This window comes from Gigantopelta aegis, chromosome 6 (assembly GCF_016097555.1).
Source record: "Gigantopelta aegis isolate Gae_Host chromosome 6, Gae_host_genome, whole genome shotgun sequence".
Classification (NCBI taxonomy): Eukaryota; Metazoa; Mollusca; class Gastropoda; order Neomphalida; family Peltospiridae; genus Gigantopelta; species Gigantopelta aegis.
The window spans coordinates 87,834,572-87,854,540 of NC_054704.1; the positions used below are offsets into that span (position 1 = coordinate 87,834,572).

The window sequence follows — 19,969 nt, forward strand, 5'->3', positions numbered from 1 at the left end:
ATTGCTGGATGTAGCCCAGTGGTAAAGAGCTTGTCTATTGCACGGTCAGTCTCAGATCCCTGTCAGTGGAGCCATTGGGTTATTTCTCATTTCAGCCAGTGCACGACAACTGGTATATCAAAGGCCGTGGTATGTGCTATCCTGTCTTTGGGATTGTGCATATAAAAGATCACTTGCTACTAATGGAAAATGTTGTGGGTTTCCTCTCTAAGACTATATGTCAAAATTACCAAATGTTTGACATTAATAAATCAGTGTGCTCTAGTGGTGTCATTAAACAAAACAAATGTTAACAAACCTTTTTAACTGTCTCTCTGTCTGTCTCATCTGTTTCAGTCGGTTTGTGCTTGTCTGAATATCTGTTTGTCTCGCTGTCTGTTTGTCTTGTCCAGGGCTGGCTTTGGGCATGTAGAAAATTTAGCCAAATAATCTATTAAATTTCAAAACTTAAAGAAAGCCACCATTATTTTCAATAAAATATCAATCATGACATGAAATTATTTTGCCAAATTAAAATAAAATTCGCCAGATGTGTTTAAAATTGGCAGTTGGCGAATTTGGCGAGTGCCAGAGCTAGCCCTGCTTGTCTAGCTGTCTATCTGTCTGTCTGTCTCACTGTCTTTATATCTGTTTGTCTGTCTCACTGTCTTTATATCAGTTTGTCTGTCTCACTGTCTTTATATCTGTTTGTCTGTCTCACTGTCTTTATATCTGTTTGTCTGTCTCATTGTCCATCTGTATATCTGATTATCTGTTTCACTGTCTGTATATCTGGCTGTCTGTACATTTGTCTATCTCACTTTCTGTCTGTATATCTGTTTGTCTCACTGTCCATCTGTATATCTGATTATCTGTCTCACTGTCTGTATATCTGTCTGTCTGTACATTTGTCTATCTTACTTTCTGTCTGTATATCTGTTTGTCTGTCTCACTGTCTATATATATGTTTGTCTGTCTCACTGTCTGTATATCTGTTTGCCTGTCTCACTGTCTATATATATGTTTGCCTGTCTCACTGTCTATATATATATATTTGTCTGTCTCACTGTTTATATATTTGTTTGTCTGTCTCACTGTCTGTATATCTGTTTGTATATCTGTCTCACTTTCTGTATATCTGTTTGTCTGTCTCACTGTCACTGTATATCTGTTTGTCTGTCTCATTGTCTTTGTATATCTGTCTTTCTCGCTGTCTTTCTGTATATCTGTTTATCTGTCTCACTGTCTGTATATCTGTTTATTTGTCTGTATATCTATTTGTTTGTCTCACTGTTTTTGTATCTGTTTGTTTGTCTCTCTATCTGTCTGTATATCTGTTTATCTGTCTTGCTGTCTGTATATGTGTGTCTGTCTTGCTGTCTGTCTGTCTGTATATCAGTTTGTCTACTTTGCTGTCTGTCTGTCTGTCTGACTGTCTGCTTGTATATCTTCTAGTGTGTCTGTCTGTCTGTCATGTATTTAAATCTCCCCACAGATGTTGGCATGAGTTACCTAACTCAGTGCACGAAGAACAGTGCCACCTCGTCCCAAACACAGCGGGAAGATGGTCACAGTGCGGGGATCCAGCAGAGGAATGCGCACACCACTGACACTTACAAACGGGATGCCAGCGGCAATCTGCTGCATAAGAAAAAGAAAAGAAAAAGACATCTGATAACTGCCAACCTGACCGGAACAAGATACGAAGTTGGTGAGTAGGGGAGTACTGAAACATGATACAGCCATTGACCTGTCTTAAAGGCATTTACCCTTCTTAAAGAGACATTCCTGAGTTTGCTGCAATTTTTAAGATGTTATCAACTAACAGAGACTTTTTAACGAATGTAATTACATATGAAATATATTTTTTCTGCATAAAATATTAGTGGCTATATATTAAACATGTTTCTGATCGTTTTAATATTTGTACTAGGTTAAATTTCATTTTATTTCCTAAAATATTTTTTTTTTATACGTACAAAATTATTGGGCTTCTTACAAATATTAAGACGACCAGAAACATATTGAATATACAGACACTGATATTCTAAACCAAAACATATATTTAATATGTAAGTTTAATCATATAAATATTTTATTAGTCGGAAACATCTTATAATGCAGCAAAGTCAGGAATGTCCATTTAAGTGTAAATTAAAAAACAAAACAAAAAATTAACTTCTAATTTACATATTATTTTAAATTTATTGATTGTGTTATCATTTGTGACAAATCCAATGTATTTCTGGTTATAAAATAAAGAATGACCAGTTGGTATAAACTGATGATCAGTGTAGCGGTAGACAGTGGATCCGGTTGTGTTTTATACAAAATAAAAAAGATACTTACATTGCGAATGAGTCATCGACTTGAAGGTTGCACACCCCTGATCAATTTAACTTTTGTTATATAAATTTGCTTTTGAATGTTTGCTGTGCACACTATATGATAAAAAACATAGCTATCTATAGTTCATACCATCCTCATGGTTTTTTAAAATAATTTTAGTTTGGTTTGACATGACAAAAAAAGTAAAAGTGTTTTGGAAATTTAAAAAATAAAATAAAAATTATGTACAAACAATCGGCTCATAAATAAATAACTTGCATATAAGTGCATCGTTAAATAAAAAAAAAAATTCTTTCTTTCTTTCTGTCTTCCAATATTAAATTGCTAAGTGAGTATTTCATCATTTATTCATGTAAATCAAATGTTAAAATATATTCAATATGTCAGTGGCTAAATACAGACAACAAATTTAAAATAATAAAATAATAATAAAAACATAATTTTAAAAACCCAATACCGTCTGTTGTCATGAAGAACCTATTTTTATGTAGCTCATTTTTTTAAATTTTAAACTTATTTTCGTGCTTATATCCAATTAAGATTCAAGCATGCTGTCCTGGGCACACACCTCAGCTATCTGGGCTGTCTGTCCAGGACAGTGGATTAGTCATTAGTTGGTTAGTGATTAGTGAGAGAGAAGAGGGTGTAATGGTCTTACACCTACCCATTGAGCCCTTAAGAACTCGCTCTGGGTTGGAGCCGGTACCGGGCTGCGAACCCTGTACCTACCGGCCTGTAGTCCGATGGCTTAACCACTGCGCCACCGAGGCCGGTATGTCTAGCTCAAGTTGAATACTGACTAGGTATTAGTGTTGAGTTAGAACTTCAATTGCTAAATGCCTCTTAATACTGTAGCTGTCAGCTTTGATAACACCTCACACATAGATATCTGCATGTGGCTGAAATTGCCATGTCATTCTGCAGATAATAGGTCAAAGTGACTTTGTTTTACACTTTGATCATTGCGTAAAGTTAAAGTGTAACTGTAAGAATTGTCTGTTGATTGAATATGTGAGTGTACATACAAGTGGTTATTATAGATTACTACTATTCAAAACTCCCAACGAAATGGTGCTGGTTGGGGGAGGTGTGTATATTTTGGAAGTGTGAATGAACCCGCCTTTTTGGCAATTTTAGTTTTTTCTTGCAGTCCTTTGCTTTGAATTTTGTCTTTCCTTTAAAGTGCTGTGCCAGACCATACGCTAAAATTTCAAATTCCACAATTAAATGCTTTCTTAATTCATTGCAATAATATTTTACACCGATATGTAAATCAATAATTACGAAAATGCCCTATAAAAGTATTAAAACATTACTCCCGTAGAACACTGCCGGAAACGACCGAGTAAAATTCTCGGTGAAAACATTTGCCTGTAAATAGCCGTGACGTCACGAAGGGAACGCGCTTCACAGAAACCTACCACGAGATGACTTCCAGCGCAAGCGAAAGTGGGACCGACAGCGACTGCCAAGCTCATTGATCATGCGATTCTTCTTTCGATGATGAATAGTGTAGTAATGACGACTGGACTAATATTTGTGCAACACAACAAATAATGCCTTATCAGTTTGAACCTGGAACATCTTCCGACGAACCACCGGCCTGACAGATGACGATGAAAATGGTCGTGGAGACAGCTTACCACTAATTTACAACTTTTATTCTTGTTTTGTTCTTTAGCTTTTTGTGCGAATTATTTTGCTACACTGTATGTTCTAATACTTGTGATGTCGTAGAAAAGACGATAAATAACTCTTGAATTCTACGAGTCAAGTGGACCCGATATCGGTAATTTTAAGAAATAAACAAAAACGACTTTTAGTCCGTCCCATCCCTCTATGAAGATGTTTTTTTTGTGTGAATAATTTCAGTTTAGTTTGATGTAAAAAAAAAAAAGTAAAAGTGTTTTGGAAATAACAAAACAATACTATTTTTTGTGTGCAGTTGTGAAAACAGTCTGCTCAGAAATAAATAACTTATTTTAATTTTAAGAAATAAACAAAAACGACTTTTAGCCCATCCCATCCATCGATGAAGATGTTTTTTTGTGTGAATAATTCCAGTTTAGTTTGACGTAAAAAAAAAAAAAAAAGTAAAAGTGTTTTGGAAATAACAAAACAATACTATTTTTTTGTGTGCAGTTGTGAAAACAGTCTGCTCTGAAATAAAAAAAGGTTTTCTCTGTGGGAAGGTACAGTAAAATTAATTTAATGTATTTATAGTCTGTTTTACAGGGAATGCTTTTTTTCATACTATGGAATTTACAAGTCATTTATTTCTGAGCTGATTGTTTTCAAAGATGCATACAAAATTAGCTCTTTTTTTTTCTTTTTTACAAAAAACCCTTACATTTTTGTAGGATGGGACGGACTAGGCTATAGATACTTACTTGTCTGTACTTTATTGTTTTAATGTTCTCGAACTGTAAAGAAAGATCTCACAAATGAACGAGATGCAAACGACAACAAATTGGATCTCGATGATTGCACGAACTGTGCATGAGAAAACAAACTGACCGGAGTTGAAAGCATAACGCAATTTGGGACATTGACGATATCCACCCCAAGGTCGTTTCGGTGTGGATGGCGTCGGCTTGTTGTCATTTGTTTTGTGTCGCAGAACAATTGTTGGTACGGCATCTTTTTTTTAAAAGCCATAAGACATGGTATTCCCATATCTCGCAACATTACTAGGAAATGCGTGAAGACTACATTTATCGGCTTTTGTATTGCTACAGCCGCCAACAACACGCCGTTTAACCATAATAAACACAAAAGAAGCAATTAACAATGGTGCTGACTATCGAAATGAGTTCCCTTCGTGACGTCACGGATCAAATCTTACGGAAATTCCCGAAACGAATTCAGCTGGTTCTGTTTTTCAGGAGAATATTTTTTAATGGAAAATATACCGGTATATAATTTTTTTACATTTTTGTTTTTTAATTTTCTAATCATATTAAATAATATCCTGATTGATATAGCTCAATACATCATACATCTGGAACAGCACTTTAAAAAGTGAAAACACAAGATATTTGTGCCTATTGGGCTATTTCTTGTTTCGGCCAGTGCACCACGACTGGTATATAAAAAGGCATGGTATGTGCTATCCTGTCTGTGGGATGGTGCATATAAAAGATCCCATGCTACTAATGAAAAAAATGTAACATGTTTCCTCTCTAAAACTATGTGTCAAAATTACCAAATGATTAATAGATCAATGTACTCTACTGGTGTCGTTAAACAAAACTAACTTTTAAGAAAAAAAGAAAGAAAGAAATGTTTTATTTAACGACACACTCAAAACATTTTATTTATGGTTATATGGCGTCAGACATATGGTTAAGGACCACAAAGATATTGAGAGAGGAAACCCGCTGTCTCCACTTCATGGGCTACTCTTTTCGATTAGTAGCAAGGTGTCTTTTATATGCACCATCCCACAGACAGGGTAGCACATACCACGGCCTTTGATATACCAGTTGTGGTGCACTGGCTGGAACGAGAAATAGTCCAATGGGCCCACTGACGGGGATCGATCCCAGACTGACCGCGCATCGAGCAAGCATTGTACCACTGGGCTACGTCCCGCCCCTAACTTTTAACAAGATATAGGTATCACTTTTGTGGTGCCATCAACTTTTGCGTTTAGTCCAACATTAACTTTTGTATTTAGTTCCATTTCTCACAAACTATAAGTCCTAGATCAATGAAACTTGGTTTATAGTTAAATCAGTGTTAATCTTAATGCTTGTTAAAAAAAAAAAATTGTATTCAATTAAAATTTTAATTGAATCTTTAATTTGTATTTTTGCAAAAGTTTAATTTAATTTTTAAAAACATACATTGATGTGAACATCTTTAAGGGGAATTCTCATTATGTGACTAGTCGCACCGACTTGTCACATGCAATCGAATCATACTGTGAGAACACCTAAATCGGAACAACTTTAATCTTATATGTTCCAATTTTTGTAAGTGCCGTCAAGTCGGTGCAACTAATTGCCTAATGAGAAATACCCTTTAGATATAACTATTAGCAAGACTGAATAAGTTTTGGGTAGGCAAGACATTTAATTCTGCAGAATTCCTGTTTTTAATGTTGATCACAAAATGCAGGATTTGTTTTTCAGTTGGAATCCAGGAATCTAATGTCCATAATATTTCCATTAAAACAAAAGAACATTACCATGATGCATAGAGGTTATTACCCTTGTGTGTTTCGGTATCATCAATATCATATATTAGGAATAAATATTGTATTATGCGAGTCTCTGGCAATCATAATACATTATTTTTATATGATATTGACGATACTGAAACACACAAGGGTAATCTCTTTATTGTATAATCTCAAGATTATTACAATGTGTTTTTGTAAACTGTATAAGTAACTTTAATTCCTGTTGGCCGTTAATCAATATTTAAAGGATGTATAAGAATATGTGTCGCAGCATCTTTTTGAATGGAAATGACATCGAACTTGAATGGATATCCTTACATATAAATAAACTAGTCTTAATGTTTTTTGTTTTCTGAATGCTGGCATACATCAATTATGGAGTCACTGTAGTATGTTTGCTTAAATGTCGATAAACATAGTGCCATGACATCAATTAATTTAATTTCTCGTTCCAGCCAGTACACCATGACTGGTACATCAATGGCCATGGTATGTGCTATCCTGTCTATGGGATGGTGCATATAAAAGATCCCTTGCTGTTAATCGAAAAATAGTAGTCCATGAAGTGGTGACAGCGGGTTTCCTCCCTCAATATCTGTGTGATCCTTCACTATATGTCCAACACCATATAACTGTAAATAAAATGTGTTGAGTGTACCATTAAATAAAACATTTCCTTCCTTTGATTAATTTTCATCTGATTTGCAAAGTTACCAAATTCTAAAAATATGTGATCTGAAAAATCTCACATACTTTTATTACACTGGATATGCTAGCTATTAAATGATAAATATTAATATTAATATTGGATAATATGGCTTGCTTCCTTCACTTGTAAAATATGTTGTAGGTCACTGCATACAGATGATAAACTAGAAGTAATAAAAAAAAAAAAGAGCCATGGTCTAGAAAATTTCTGTAATGTTTGCTTTATGGCGTGACCTACTGCTGTATGAAAAAGTGCCAGCTTTTGTGATCAAATGAGTTAATGAAGACTTCTCTCGTTTGATGATCAATATTCGAAGTGAATTGCTATTATTAATGCACAAAGAATGGCTTTAGCTAGTGGTACATACCCAGGCAATGAAAGCTGTCAGCTAGACACTAACAAAAAGGAAACTGTGGTACTGGTTTAGCATTTCTATCATAACAATCATAATAAAATAAATCCCAGATTTTTATTACCACTTGCCTCAAAGATAAAGGCCTATCCCTGTTTGTTTGGGTTCATTTGTTTTTTATTGACTGCAAAAATATTTCCTTGATGTTTGGTATGTGCAGTGTCCTGAAATGTTTTTTTTATTATTATTATTATTCACCTCAGCCCCCATATTGAAAGACAAATGAATGAAAATGTAGCAATTATTTTATTATAGCCGAAGAAACTACTTTTTACAAATCAGTCGGCTCAGAAATAAATAACTTCTAGTAAATTCCATAGTATGAAAAAAGGCATTCCCTGTGGGATGGACTATAGGCGGCCTGGGGGACTAATGTCTGTTAAATTATATTCCCCAACCAGTGTCACAAGACTGGTTTATCAAAGACCATGGTATGTACTATCAGGACTGTGGGAGAGTGCATATAAAAGATCCCGTGCTACTAATGGGAAAATATAGTGTGTTTCCTCTGAAGTCCGTGTATCAGAATTACCAAATGATTATATGCATTAGCCGATTATTAATCAATCAGTGTGCTAGAAGTGGTTTCATTAAAGAAAACACACTTTAAAACAAACACATTGAACTCAAACCCAACAATTTCTCCTCACTGTGGTTGAGGGAATGAGGGTTAGTTTCTATCTGCTGTTGGACTTGATAGAGTCTTGTCACTCCGAAGACCCAGTTGGATCTCCGGCTACAGGGCACAATATTTCACGAGGACCGTTGTTCTGTTCCTGTGTCGGTTATGCAATTTTAAAATCACGAGAACCGCCAATCGGTTATGTGGTGAACAATTACATTCTAAAATTAAAAGTACCATATATCAGTAGATACCAATGAAAGTGAAAATCAGTTTGTTTTTGAAGCACCAATGTAGCACAGAATCATAGTTCATGTTTTAGGATTAGGTAGTCCTAACTAATCGGTTACAAGAACTATAATCGGTTATCTAAGTAAAACTCACGTGAACTGACTACCGGTTACCTAAGATTTTGAAATATTGTCCCCTGCGGCTAGGCTACAAAACTAAAATAACTGCCATAATTCTTGTTTATGATAATTTAAAACAGGTAATTATGAAGGTACAGCAGGTGAAATAGGAGTTAAAATTTGGAAAATTAAACATTTCGTCTCAGAAATCAAACAGACCATAGTCTGCGAATGTCCTGAAATAATTGCCAGTATAAACTGGTTAAAAACAAGTTCTAACCACATTCTGAAGACGATAAGAATATTCTATGTACCACCATCACCATTCTGCCATAATTTAAACATTTAATAATTGCATATTAATTGATGTAGTCTATTTGGTAATAATATCTTCTCCTTTTTTTTTTTCTTTTTTTTTTTGAGTAATGTATATAAGACTCCATCATATGCAGTTCTATCCTATATACCTGAGGATGAATGAAAGAATAATAGAATCTATCACTGTTGTGAGGTATAGATAAGGCAATTCCAACCCGAGGGATAAAATGTTTTTATGAGGGCCGAGGTTTACCGAGGCCCTTACAAACAAATTTTGGCCTGAGGGTTGGAATTGCCTTATCTATACCTCACAACGGTGATTGATTCTTTTTCTTGCCCATTTAATTACAGTAACAAAACACTAATTTTGTAAGCTACATATGGTTTGTTTATTGTAGAACAATTCGTAATTATTTCACCTACCTACAAACAATGAAACTCATTTAATCATACGCTGAAAAATATAGTCCAACTTATGCAATGACATAAAAATGCAACAACTTAACAAATATAAAGTTGAAAATAGTAATTTGTTTAAATATTTTTTAAACAATGATACAACATGAAATGGCAAACAGAATTTTGAAAACCATGAGTTATGATGTTAATCATCGTAAAACATGAGTTATGACGTCACGCATATGTAGAAATTGTCTAGCCCTTGGGTTAGACAGATTTATCTAGCCCTAGGGTCAGACAGATTTTTCTAGCACCATGCAAAAGGTTGATAACCCTCTCCAGTGGGCAAGAAAATGTTTTCTTAGCTCATTTTAAAAATTAAATTTGTGTTTTTTCAGTTCGCCAAATGGCAGAAAAAGTTGGTTTCACTATCACAAGGGAAGATGATATGTTAAGGTAAGATATTGATTTTTAGATGAACTTTCCCACTGACACAGAGTTTTACTTTCCTCTGAACAATGCTGTATCATAATTGTAAGAGGGACAGAACTCTTCTAACACACTGCTTTACCGTAATTGTTGTAAGAGGGGTGAGATTGATTGAAACATATTTTATTGCTTTTTAAAGAACAAATAAATGGGGTGAGATATAGCTCAGTCAGATAAAGCACTTGTCTTAAGTGCTTTTGTCATAGAATCAAACCTGCTTGATGGACCCATTGGGTTTTATTCCTGTTCCAGCCAGTGTCCCATGATTGGTACATCAAAGGTCATGGTATGTGCTGTCCTATGTGGGAAAGTGCATATAAAAGATCTCTTGCTACTAATGGAAGAAATGTAGCATGTTTCTTTGGAAAACTACATGTCAGAGGGGCGGGACGTAGCCCAGTGGTAAGGCGCTTGCTTGATGCACGGTCAGTTTGAGAACGATCCCCGTTGGTGAGCCCATTGGGCTATTTCTTGTTCCAATCAATGCACCACGACTGGTATATCAAAGGCTGTGGGATTGTGCATATATAAGATCCCTTGCTACTAATGGAAAAATGTAGCGGGTTTCCTCTCTATGACTGTGTCAAAACGACCATATATTTGACATCCAATGGCCAATGGTTAATAAAAAATCAATGTGCTCTAGTGGTGTCGTTATACAAAACAAACTATGTCAGAATAATAAAAACATTTTGATATCTAGAAGCCGATGGTTAATTAATCAGTGTGTTCTAGTGGTAATGTTAAACAAAAACTAGTTAATGTTAATTTTAATACTTAATATTAATATGTATCCTGGTAATACATACACTGGGACTTATTAATTAAGTTGTCTTCAGAGTAAACAGGATTTCAGATTTGAGGAATAAATTTGAGTGATAAAAGATGTAGTAAACACTGGACTCAGAAAAACATTTGGTATAAAAGGAATTCTTGTTAGTGAATACAGTGAAACCCTTTAAAACTGGACCCTCTGTAAACCAGGATGCCAATATCAGTACAGAATGGAACCAGGCTTTTTACTTGGTCGGATGTGTGTCTGGTTTAGAGGGGTTTCACTATATTCACTTTATGTTTTTATTATGAGGGTTATATTTTGAGAAGTTTCACTGTGCTGTTAAGTCTTGCGGATCTGTCATCTATTGACGAAATTTTTTTTCCATGTCACTATATATAGATCTGTAAGGGTCAGATACATACTCCATTTTATGGCCCATTGGGTGTTGGCTTCCTCTTAACACAGGCTATTTTATCGTGTGATACCAACTATAGTATCACATGGTTTATATGACTGAATTGGTATTTTGCATGGTGAATTCTTATCTCATGATGATCATATTTTATTTCAAGTTAACTGTTATATGAATGCCACTCTATTGCTGATAATGTCTCTTTTTTTTTCCTTTGTTTTTAAAAAGGGTTCATTTGTATGAACATGCAAGGGCATTGGCAATGCTAGCATATCACAGTGATATATTGTTCTGTTAAGTAACTTAGTTATGTAAGTTTGTATTATATACAAATATTTAAACTACCCTTCATATTTTGTTATTTTACAATACTATATAATTCTGTGCAGAGTTGTTGGAAATGTTTGTTCCATCCATCCATCCTTCGATCATTCCATCCATCCATCGATCATTCCATCCATCCATCCATCCATCCATCCATCCATCCCATCCCATCCCATCCCATCCCATCCATACCATCCATACCATCCATACCATCCATCCATCCATCCATCCATCCATCCATCCATCGATCATTCCATCCATCCATCCATCCATCCATCTACCCATCCCATCCCATCCCATCCCATCCCATCCCATCCCATCCCATCCATCCATCCATACCATCCGTCCATACACTCATCCATGCATCCACCCATCCATTCATCCATGCATCCACCCACCATCCATCCATTCACCCACCATTCATCCATCAATCTGTCCATCCATCCACCCATCCCATCCATCTGTCCATCCATCTGCCCATCATCCAACCATCCATCCAACCATCCATCCATCCATCTATACATACCATCCATCCATCCATCTATACATACCATTCATCCATCCATTCATCCACCATTCATCCATAAATCCATCCATCCATCCACTATCCATCCATCCATACATATATCCATTCATTCATCAATCCACCCGTCCCGTCCTGTCCCATCTGTCCATCCATCTGTCCATCCATCCATCCATCCATCCATCCATCCATCCATCTGTCCATCCAACAAATCACCCGATGATTTAGCCATGCATCTATCCATCCATCTGTTCAACCAACATGTCACCCATTGAATCATCCATCTATCCATCCATCTACCCACTGTTAAATTGGGTGGGTTTTTTATGAGTCACAACACCTGATATTTTAGATTGTTGCTTTACTTTATGGTTAACTTTTTGTATCTACAGGTATTTTAATAACAAATACTTTGATTTAATTTGAGTAAATCTATTTAATCTGAGAGGAATATAGTAAGATTTGAGAGGCCTGAAGTATGACTGTTATGGAATCAATCCTTTTTTCAATGGGTTATTTCCCTATGAAACCATTGCTCCACAATGTGTACCGATATATCAAAGACCCGACCAAGTGCTGGCCTAATTCTGTTTGTAATAAAAGGACGTAAATTCATAATCACAACATACCCGCTGACGCTAATCAGACGGAATGGCTTAACTGATTATGTAAGGCAGTGGGTTTTTACTCTCCTTTATGTAGATAAACTGCCACAGTTACTATGAGTTAGGCAGCTAATAGCTACTGATTAAACAGCGCACTGGGTATCACTCAACAAATATTTTCCTCCCATTTGATTTGTATTGATTTTCTATAAACGTGTCAGTATGTGGAAAGTTAACTGTGAATGCATGACATTTCTGTCTGGTCACGGAAATGTCAGATGGTCATAGAGCACCATTATTTCATGAACGATCATAAAATATTAATAACGGTCACTTGACAAGTTATCTGATCAGCTTGCAGAACTTTCTTCATGTTGGTTAGATGTAAGACTGAGGACATGTTGAAACAGTCAACCGTATTAAGATTTAATATAAAAACATATTGACTTCTCTGCAGAGAACTGTGATTGAGTTAGAAATGAGTACAAATGTTTGATATATTGATGTCAACTCTTTTGGCAACGGTCGGTCAGTGGCTTAACATGTTTCCATGCTTGACTTGTTGCAAGTGGTTAAATGCAGTTATGCTGACTCAGGACATGACCAGTACAAAGTCTTATTAAGCCTTCTGTAGATTGCATGCATACATGTACTTGCATGCCTGTGCATGCATACTTGTATATGTATACATGCATCTGTTTAATACCAATTTATAAAAAGTTCAACTTTGTTTTGTTTAATGACACCACTAGAGCACATTGATTTATTAATCATTGGCTATTGGATGTCAAACATTTGGTAAATCCGACATATAGTCTTAGAGAGGAAACCCACTACATTCTTCCATTAATAGCAAGGGATCTTTTATATGCACCATCCCACAGACAGGATAGCACATACCACAACCTTTGATATACCAGTTGTAGTGCATTGGCTGGAATGAGAAATAGCCCAATGGGGCACACTGATGGGGATTGATCCTAGACTGACCATGCACCAGATGAGTGCTTTACCACTGGGCTACAACACACCCCACAAATTCAGTAGACAAAAAGAGAGAGAATATTAATGACACCTTAGCTCAGTTTGAAATACAGCGGATTGGTGTCTCAATGACACATTGCATTTATACAGGATGTACATAGACACGTTTTATTCTGTGAAACATCTGTGTACCTGTGTGTGTAACTGGTTTACGGCTATACTTTTCTATTCACTTCGTCTTCAATATTAATTGATTATATGGTTATTTTTCTTTATTTCCAGCTATGTGATTTGGAATGACTCTTTCATTTCTATGGAGAGAATTTCAGAACTGAAACCTTATCAGAAAATAAATCATTTCCCAGGAATGGCTGAAGTGACTCGTAAAGACAACCTCGCCAGAAATTTTATGAAGTATGTGAAATAACTACAGACGTTTTTATTACGCAGAGCTTTGCCATGCTTATTTTCTCTAGTGATGTAATGAATTTTAATTATTTCACTAATTATTTTTAAAGAGGTTCAGTTTTATTTTCATCTACTCTTTTTATGGGTAATATGAAAAACATCCAAGTAGTGAAAGAAAACAAATTGCCAGAAGAGGGTTTGTTGACACCCGTTGGACGTACCACCCACCTCCATCTGGTGATATGCAGTTTTAACAGAAAGTAATATTTTGTATCATTTAATTGAAGAGATGACAAGTGTCAAGATTTCCCCTAATATCCTGTTTTTTTAATGCTGCCTGAAATCGCTGCCTGCCCTTGTTCTTTGATAAAGTGTTTACAATAACCCTCTATTTTTTTTTAAATCCTGGATTTTCTGTTCAAGCCATTTTCATCTAATTTGTGCTGAAATTTCATTTTATATACCATAGAATTTGTTGAATGTATTGCTTGTTTAATCTATACTGTTTACCTTATGTTTTTAATTTTGTAATGAAATTTTGTTGTTTTTGAATGATTAATAACAATAATTATTATTTGGTCCAGAATACAAAAATCATTGCCTGAAGACTTTGGTTTTGTTCCCAAAACATGGATTTTACCAGCCGAGCATGGCCAGCTGCAGAACTATGCCAAAGAACTGAAAGCTCGGAAGAAGATGAAAACATTCATTATTAAACCATCAAACGGTGCTCAGGGTCACGGGTCAGTTTATTGCTATAATTTCTTTCTTTTTTTTCTTTTTTACATAGCAAAATCTGTAGTGAATGTCTTTAATTGCTGTTTCAACATCAAAAGCAGTATATAGATCAGGGGTCTTGCTACATGTCATAAGGAATGGTGGGCCCGCCATCTCTTAAAACTAATTTCCAATATGCCCACCATTCATTGGCAGCGATAGTAATATCTGCCATCCATTTATTTAGGCCGCCATCCAAAATCACAAGTCGTGCCATCATCTTAAACTACTAGTAATCAGGTTCATCGTCATTTACAAGACATTTTCGAAGTACTTGTACCCTGCAAATCTTAGGTACCATCCCTTCCTATAAGTGGAACCATCTCTACCGATTCCCTCCATTCCTTTCCTGAATACTGGAGAGACCATTGTAGATGTTTCAACATACACATGTATTTTTGCCTCAACACTATTCAGTAACTCAAAATCAGAAGTTTCTTTTTTTTTCTCCTTCTCAATTATGTAATGCTTTTAAAAGTTATTTTGAATGTAAACATTGTATTTCCGAACTTCTCGGGCCCATGAAGCATTACATATACATAATTTCTGAATGGCCCCTTCTGAAAATATTCAGTCTTTTATCTAATGAACAAATATATTCGTCATCAAATTATGTGATATTCACAGTAATGTGTAGAATTCATGGACACCCAACTACAATTACCCTCAGACAGTCTGACTTGATATATAGAGGACAAATGATTTTAGATCAGTTATTTTAATATAATAAACTTTACCTTTTTTTATTTTTTTTATCAGAATCACTTGGTTTGTACTTTTAGATAGTTATTCAAAAATAAGTATTTTAATGTAATAGACTTTAAATTGTTGTTCAATTTTGTATCTGAATCGCTTGTATTGTACTTTTTTTAAAGATTATTTTGAATATTGTTTTTTTGTTTGTTCTTCAGAATAATACTCCACCGTAATGCTGAGAAGATCCCCCCGACAGAACACTTCATTGTACAGCAGTACATCGACAAACCGCTGCTTCTGGATGGCTACAAGTTTGACCTGCGCGTCTATGTTCTTGTCACATCCACCGACCCACTCCGAGTTTTCCTATTCAATGACGGCTTGGTGAGACTCAGTACCGAGAAATATCTTCCACCACATGAAAGCAATTTAGTAAGTGATATGATAATATAAAATTCTATTATAATTGTTGTATATTTATATTTTTTTATTTTTAAAAAGCAGTACATTTTGACTTTATAACACAGCAGAAGTAAGTGAGCATTGTTGGGGTTTGGCTGATGGGGGAAAAAGCTCATTGGTGTTACAATATTTTAAAAATTAGGACTCGAAATGCCTGAATGTCTAAGGGGTATGGGAACATGCCACTCCATTTTACAAGTAAACTTGTGATGACAAATTACCGTAATTGCAAAATGTCTAAACCCTGATATAAATGATTAAAAGGTCTGGACATTATTTCATATTACAACAAAAAGGGCAAATACTAAAGGCCGAATTTACAAAGTCTCTTTTTCTTAAACGCAAGTGTTTAAGCATGGCAAATATATTACGTGTGTAAGCCTAAAACAGGCTTTGTAAATTTGGCCCTACATATTTTGCTTGTTTATCATACAGAATGGGTCATGACTCCAAATAATATTTTGTTATGTTACTTTTCTTATTTTCTTCGGGTTATTTTTAGATTCACTACCAATAAGGTTTTGTTTTGTTTTTTGTTTGCTTATGTGTTTTGTATCTAGCAAAGAAAAACAAATGAATACTTAATTTTCTGTCTATGTAAATGAGTGTTACTTGTTATTACTCTTATATATCTTTCTACCTTTCAGAACCGACTGTACATGCATCTTACAAATTATTCTGTGAACAAGCACAATGAACATTATGAAAAAAGTTCATCAGTTGACTCTGGAAGCAAGAGGTCCATCCGCTACTTGAACGACTTCCTGCGTAAAAATGACATTGATGTTGCCAAACTGTGGAGAAAGATTTCCGACATGATTGTGAAGACAATGCTGGTCGCACAGCCTCATGTGTTGCACTCGTACCGGATGTGCCGACCAGGGAGCAGTCATGGCGCTGACAGTGTTTGCTTTGAAGTCCTTGGTTTCGATGTTCTGATTGACGGCAAACTCAAGCCTTGGCTATTAGAGGTAGGTTATCATTATTGTGGTTCAGTTCTGCATAAATTTCAAAATTTTCGCAAGAGTTTAATATATGAAAATATTTAAACACTGGACTCGGACTCGGGACTCTATTAACTTGCCCCTATACCCCAGAATTTCAGGCATGTCCATCTCAGGTCTGATCTCTGGCATGGCCAGTGACCTGCCCTGGGACAGAATTAAACACTGGCAATAAACAGTTTAGTTGTCTCATACTTCAAACTGGCCTGTTTGCATTTTCCCCGTGTACAATCGAAGATTTTATGTGGGTGTGGGTAATTTTTTACATGCTTCCATGAGAGAACTGTTCAGGCATGCCTGTTGTGGACACAACTGCTGATTTTTGCCAGAAAATTCTGTCCAAGATGGAGGAAGATTCTACCCATTAATTGACCTTTAAGATGATCAGACCAGTTCATTGGACATGGAAGGGGAGAGGGGTAGGAATGCAAATAGATTGGAGAGATCAGGTTAAGTATGAAAAGAAAAGACAAGAGAAAAGAGACGTTTTTCCTAATTATTATAGAATGCATGATTTATTAATTTTAAAAAAATCTGTTCTTACAGATGTGTTGAACTAGAATTACAGTTTAAATCTTTGTGTGTATTTTCAGATCAACCGATCTCCAAGTTTCAACACTGATGAAAGAATAGACTACGACATCAAGTCAGCGCTAATAGAAGATACATTTCGCTTACTCAACATAAAGTAAGTTTCTCTCTGCAATTCTGGATTTTAGTATTACATGAAAACTGTTCCAGTTCTTGTTCTTGTTCTTTGATGAACAGTTCATAGTAACCTTTAAAGTTTTCCAGATATTTTGCCAATTTCATTTCTGGGTTTTTGTTTCTCTTCTTCTTTTTTTAGCTTTTCACACTTCTACCGCATTGAATGGTGTTGGGGGACATACTATACTGTCCAGTTGCATGGTTAAATATGTGTGTGTTTTTGGCATTGCAAGCAACAAGTAAAAGTAGACGGGTCTAATCATAAAATATAACTATGTAATATTACTTTCCTGTTGATGTAACGTGGTGAATTCTTTTTGTAAACAATCCTAACTCATTAATTTACATTTCTTTGGTCATTAGACTAATATTTGATATATATATATAGTTAGTGAATTAATAGTTAACATATGTGAAGTTATTGGAATGATTATTGTGAAATTGTGATCAAATTTGCTGATTACATAGATATATGTTTTTGACTAATGTACATCAAGGGTCATGGTATGTACTGCTCTACCTATTAAAATAAAGATCACTTGCTGCTCTTTCAATGGAAGTTGTCTGTGCAATGTCAACAGGTGTCCTTTCTATCTCCTCCTTTACCAAGAATGAATGAATGAATGAATGAATGTTTAACGACACCCCAGCACAAAAATATACATTGGCCATTGGGTGTCAAGTGTCAAAATAACCATACATGTATGTTAGACACCAAAAAGCCAAGAGTGGTGGCCGCAGGATTGCTCTCTAATTATCTATGGTTCTTATCCATATGTCTGATGCCCAATAACCATAATTAAAATGTGTTCAATGCATCATTCATAAGGGAAGCATTTCTTTTTTTCTCGCTTTCTTTTTTCTTTCTTTCTTTTTTTCTTTCTTTCTTTCTTTTTTTCTTTCTTTTCTTTTTTTCTTTCTTTTCAAATAGCCATAAATAAAAATGTGCTGAGGTTTCATTAAACAAATATTCCTTTCCTTTCCAAATTGTTTCTATAACAGACAAAGTGATAAGAGAAGAAACCTTGCAGCTCAGAAGGCCGAGGCCCAGAAGCGGCTGTTCCGTACGGGTAAGAAGGTAGAGGTGGACATCACTGAGATCGAGAAACACAAGGTCAGCATCGAGAGGAGGAAAGAAGAACTGGTAAGTAACTGGGTCAAATTAACTTATACATTCTTTCAGTGAAATGAAAATCCACACAATATTTCCTGAATTCTATATTTTAGCCACACTTTTTTTTAATGAAAAGTGCATGTTAACATCTACTTTTCAAGATTGTAGAGTTTTCCAGATCTTTTGTCCATGGTATCCCTATTCTCAGATTTGGTTTCTATATATTAGATGTAACCGAATCCAGGTCCAAACACCTCCCTGCCATAACTCCCCTTGTCAAAACCCTGTCATTCACTTTTAAGAAACCATGGAACTAATAAATTTTGTAATACTGTTAATATACAGTCCATTTACGTGAAAATGAATGAATGAATTGGTATGTAATTGTAATGAATAAAGCTAAAACTTATATCTAAACATTGTTATTTAGTATGAAACGTCCATCATCTTGCATACATGTAACTTTCCATTTGGACAAAAACACTCTTAATTGTGATTTTGTTTATAGAAAGAGTTGTTGTCTCGGGTTAGAAAGACGGCTGCAAGAGAAGAGTTTGAGAACAAGAACTGTGGTCGGTTCCGGCGGATATTTCCGTGTGAAGACAAGGCAAGGCAGGAGAAGTACTGCAGTCTGTTGTCATCATCGTTTTCCGTCTTCATGGGTGGCAGAGGAACCACCATGCAAAAAGAGATACAGATTACATACAACAACAAGTACAGGGTGCGTTTCTTACTAAAATGGTGTATACAGAATTTATCGGGGGAACCACCATGCAGAAAGGGATACAGATTACATACAACAACAAGTACAGGGTGCGTTTCTTACTAAAATGGTGTATACAGAATTTATCGGGGGAACCACCATGCAGAAAGGGATACAGATTTTTTACCGGCCTCGGTGATGCAATGGTTATGCCATCAGACTACAGGCTGATAGGTACAGGGCTCGCAGCCCGGTACCGGCTCCAACCCAGAGCGAGTTCTTAAGGGCTCAATGGGTAGGTGTAAGGCCATTACACCCTCTTCTCTCTCACTAACCATTAACCAACTAACAAATAACCCACTGTCCTGGACAAACAGCCCAGATAGCTGAGGTGTGTGCCAAGAACAGCGTGCTTGAACCTTAATTGGATATAAGTTAAAATGAATGATACAGATTACATATAACAAAAAGTACAGGGTACATTTCCTACTCTTAGTGGTGTATACAGAATGGTTTATTCTCCAGTACATTGTCACTTTGAGCTACCATATTCAGGTTTTAGAGAATTGAAAGTCTGGTTAAACTTTATAGGACCTAGGAGTTTCATCAAAAACCCCCCAAAAAACAATGATGTCCTAAATTTAATGAGTGATAGAAA

General features: G+C 35.6%; 1 protein-coding gene across 2 annotated transcripts in view; it reads left to right on the top strand.

The window, feature by feature from the left end:
- Positions 1–19,969, top strand: part of LOC121375051 (tubulin polyglutamylase TTLL7-like) — a 45,229-nt gene that overhangs the window by 6,883 nt on the left and 18,377 nt on the right. For both annotated transcript variants that reach the window (XM_041502266.1, XM_041502268.1), the window contains exons 3-11: positions 1,475–1,690; positions 9,723–9,780; positions 13,722–13,853; positions 14,432–14,590; positions 15,536–15,752; positions 16,430–16,753; positions 17,380–17,474; positions 18,497–18,638; positions 19,117–19,329. In XM_041502266.1, the coding sequence (XP_041358200.1) occupies positions 1,475–1,690; positions 9,723–9,780; positions 13,722–13,853; positions 14,432–14,590; positions 15,536–15,752; positions 16,430–16,753; positions 17,380–17,474; positions 18,497–18,638; positions 19,117–19,329 (1,556 nt within the window). The remainder of the gene's footprint in view (positions 1–1,474; positions 1,691–9,722; positions 9,781–13,721; positions 13,854–14,431; positions 14,591–15,535; positions 15,753–16,429; positions 16,754–17,379; positions 17,475–18,496; positions 18,639–19,116; positions 19,330–19,969) is intronic.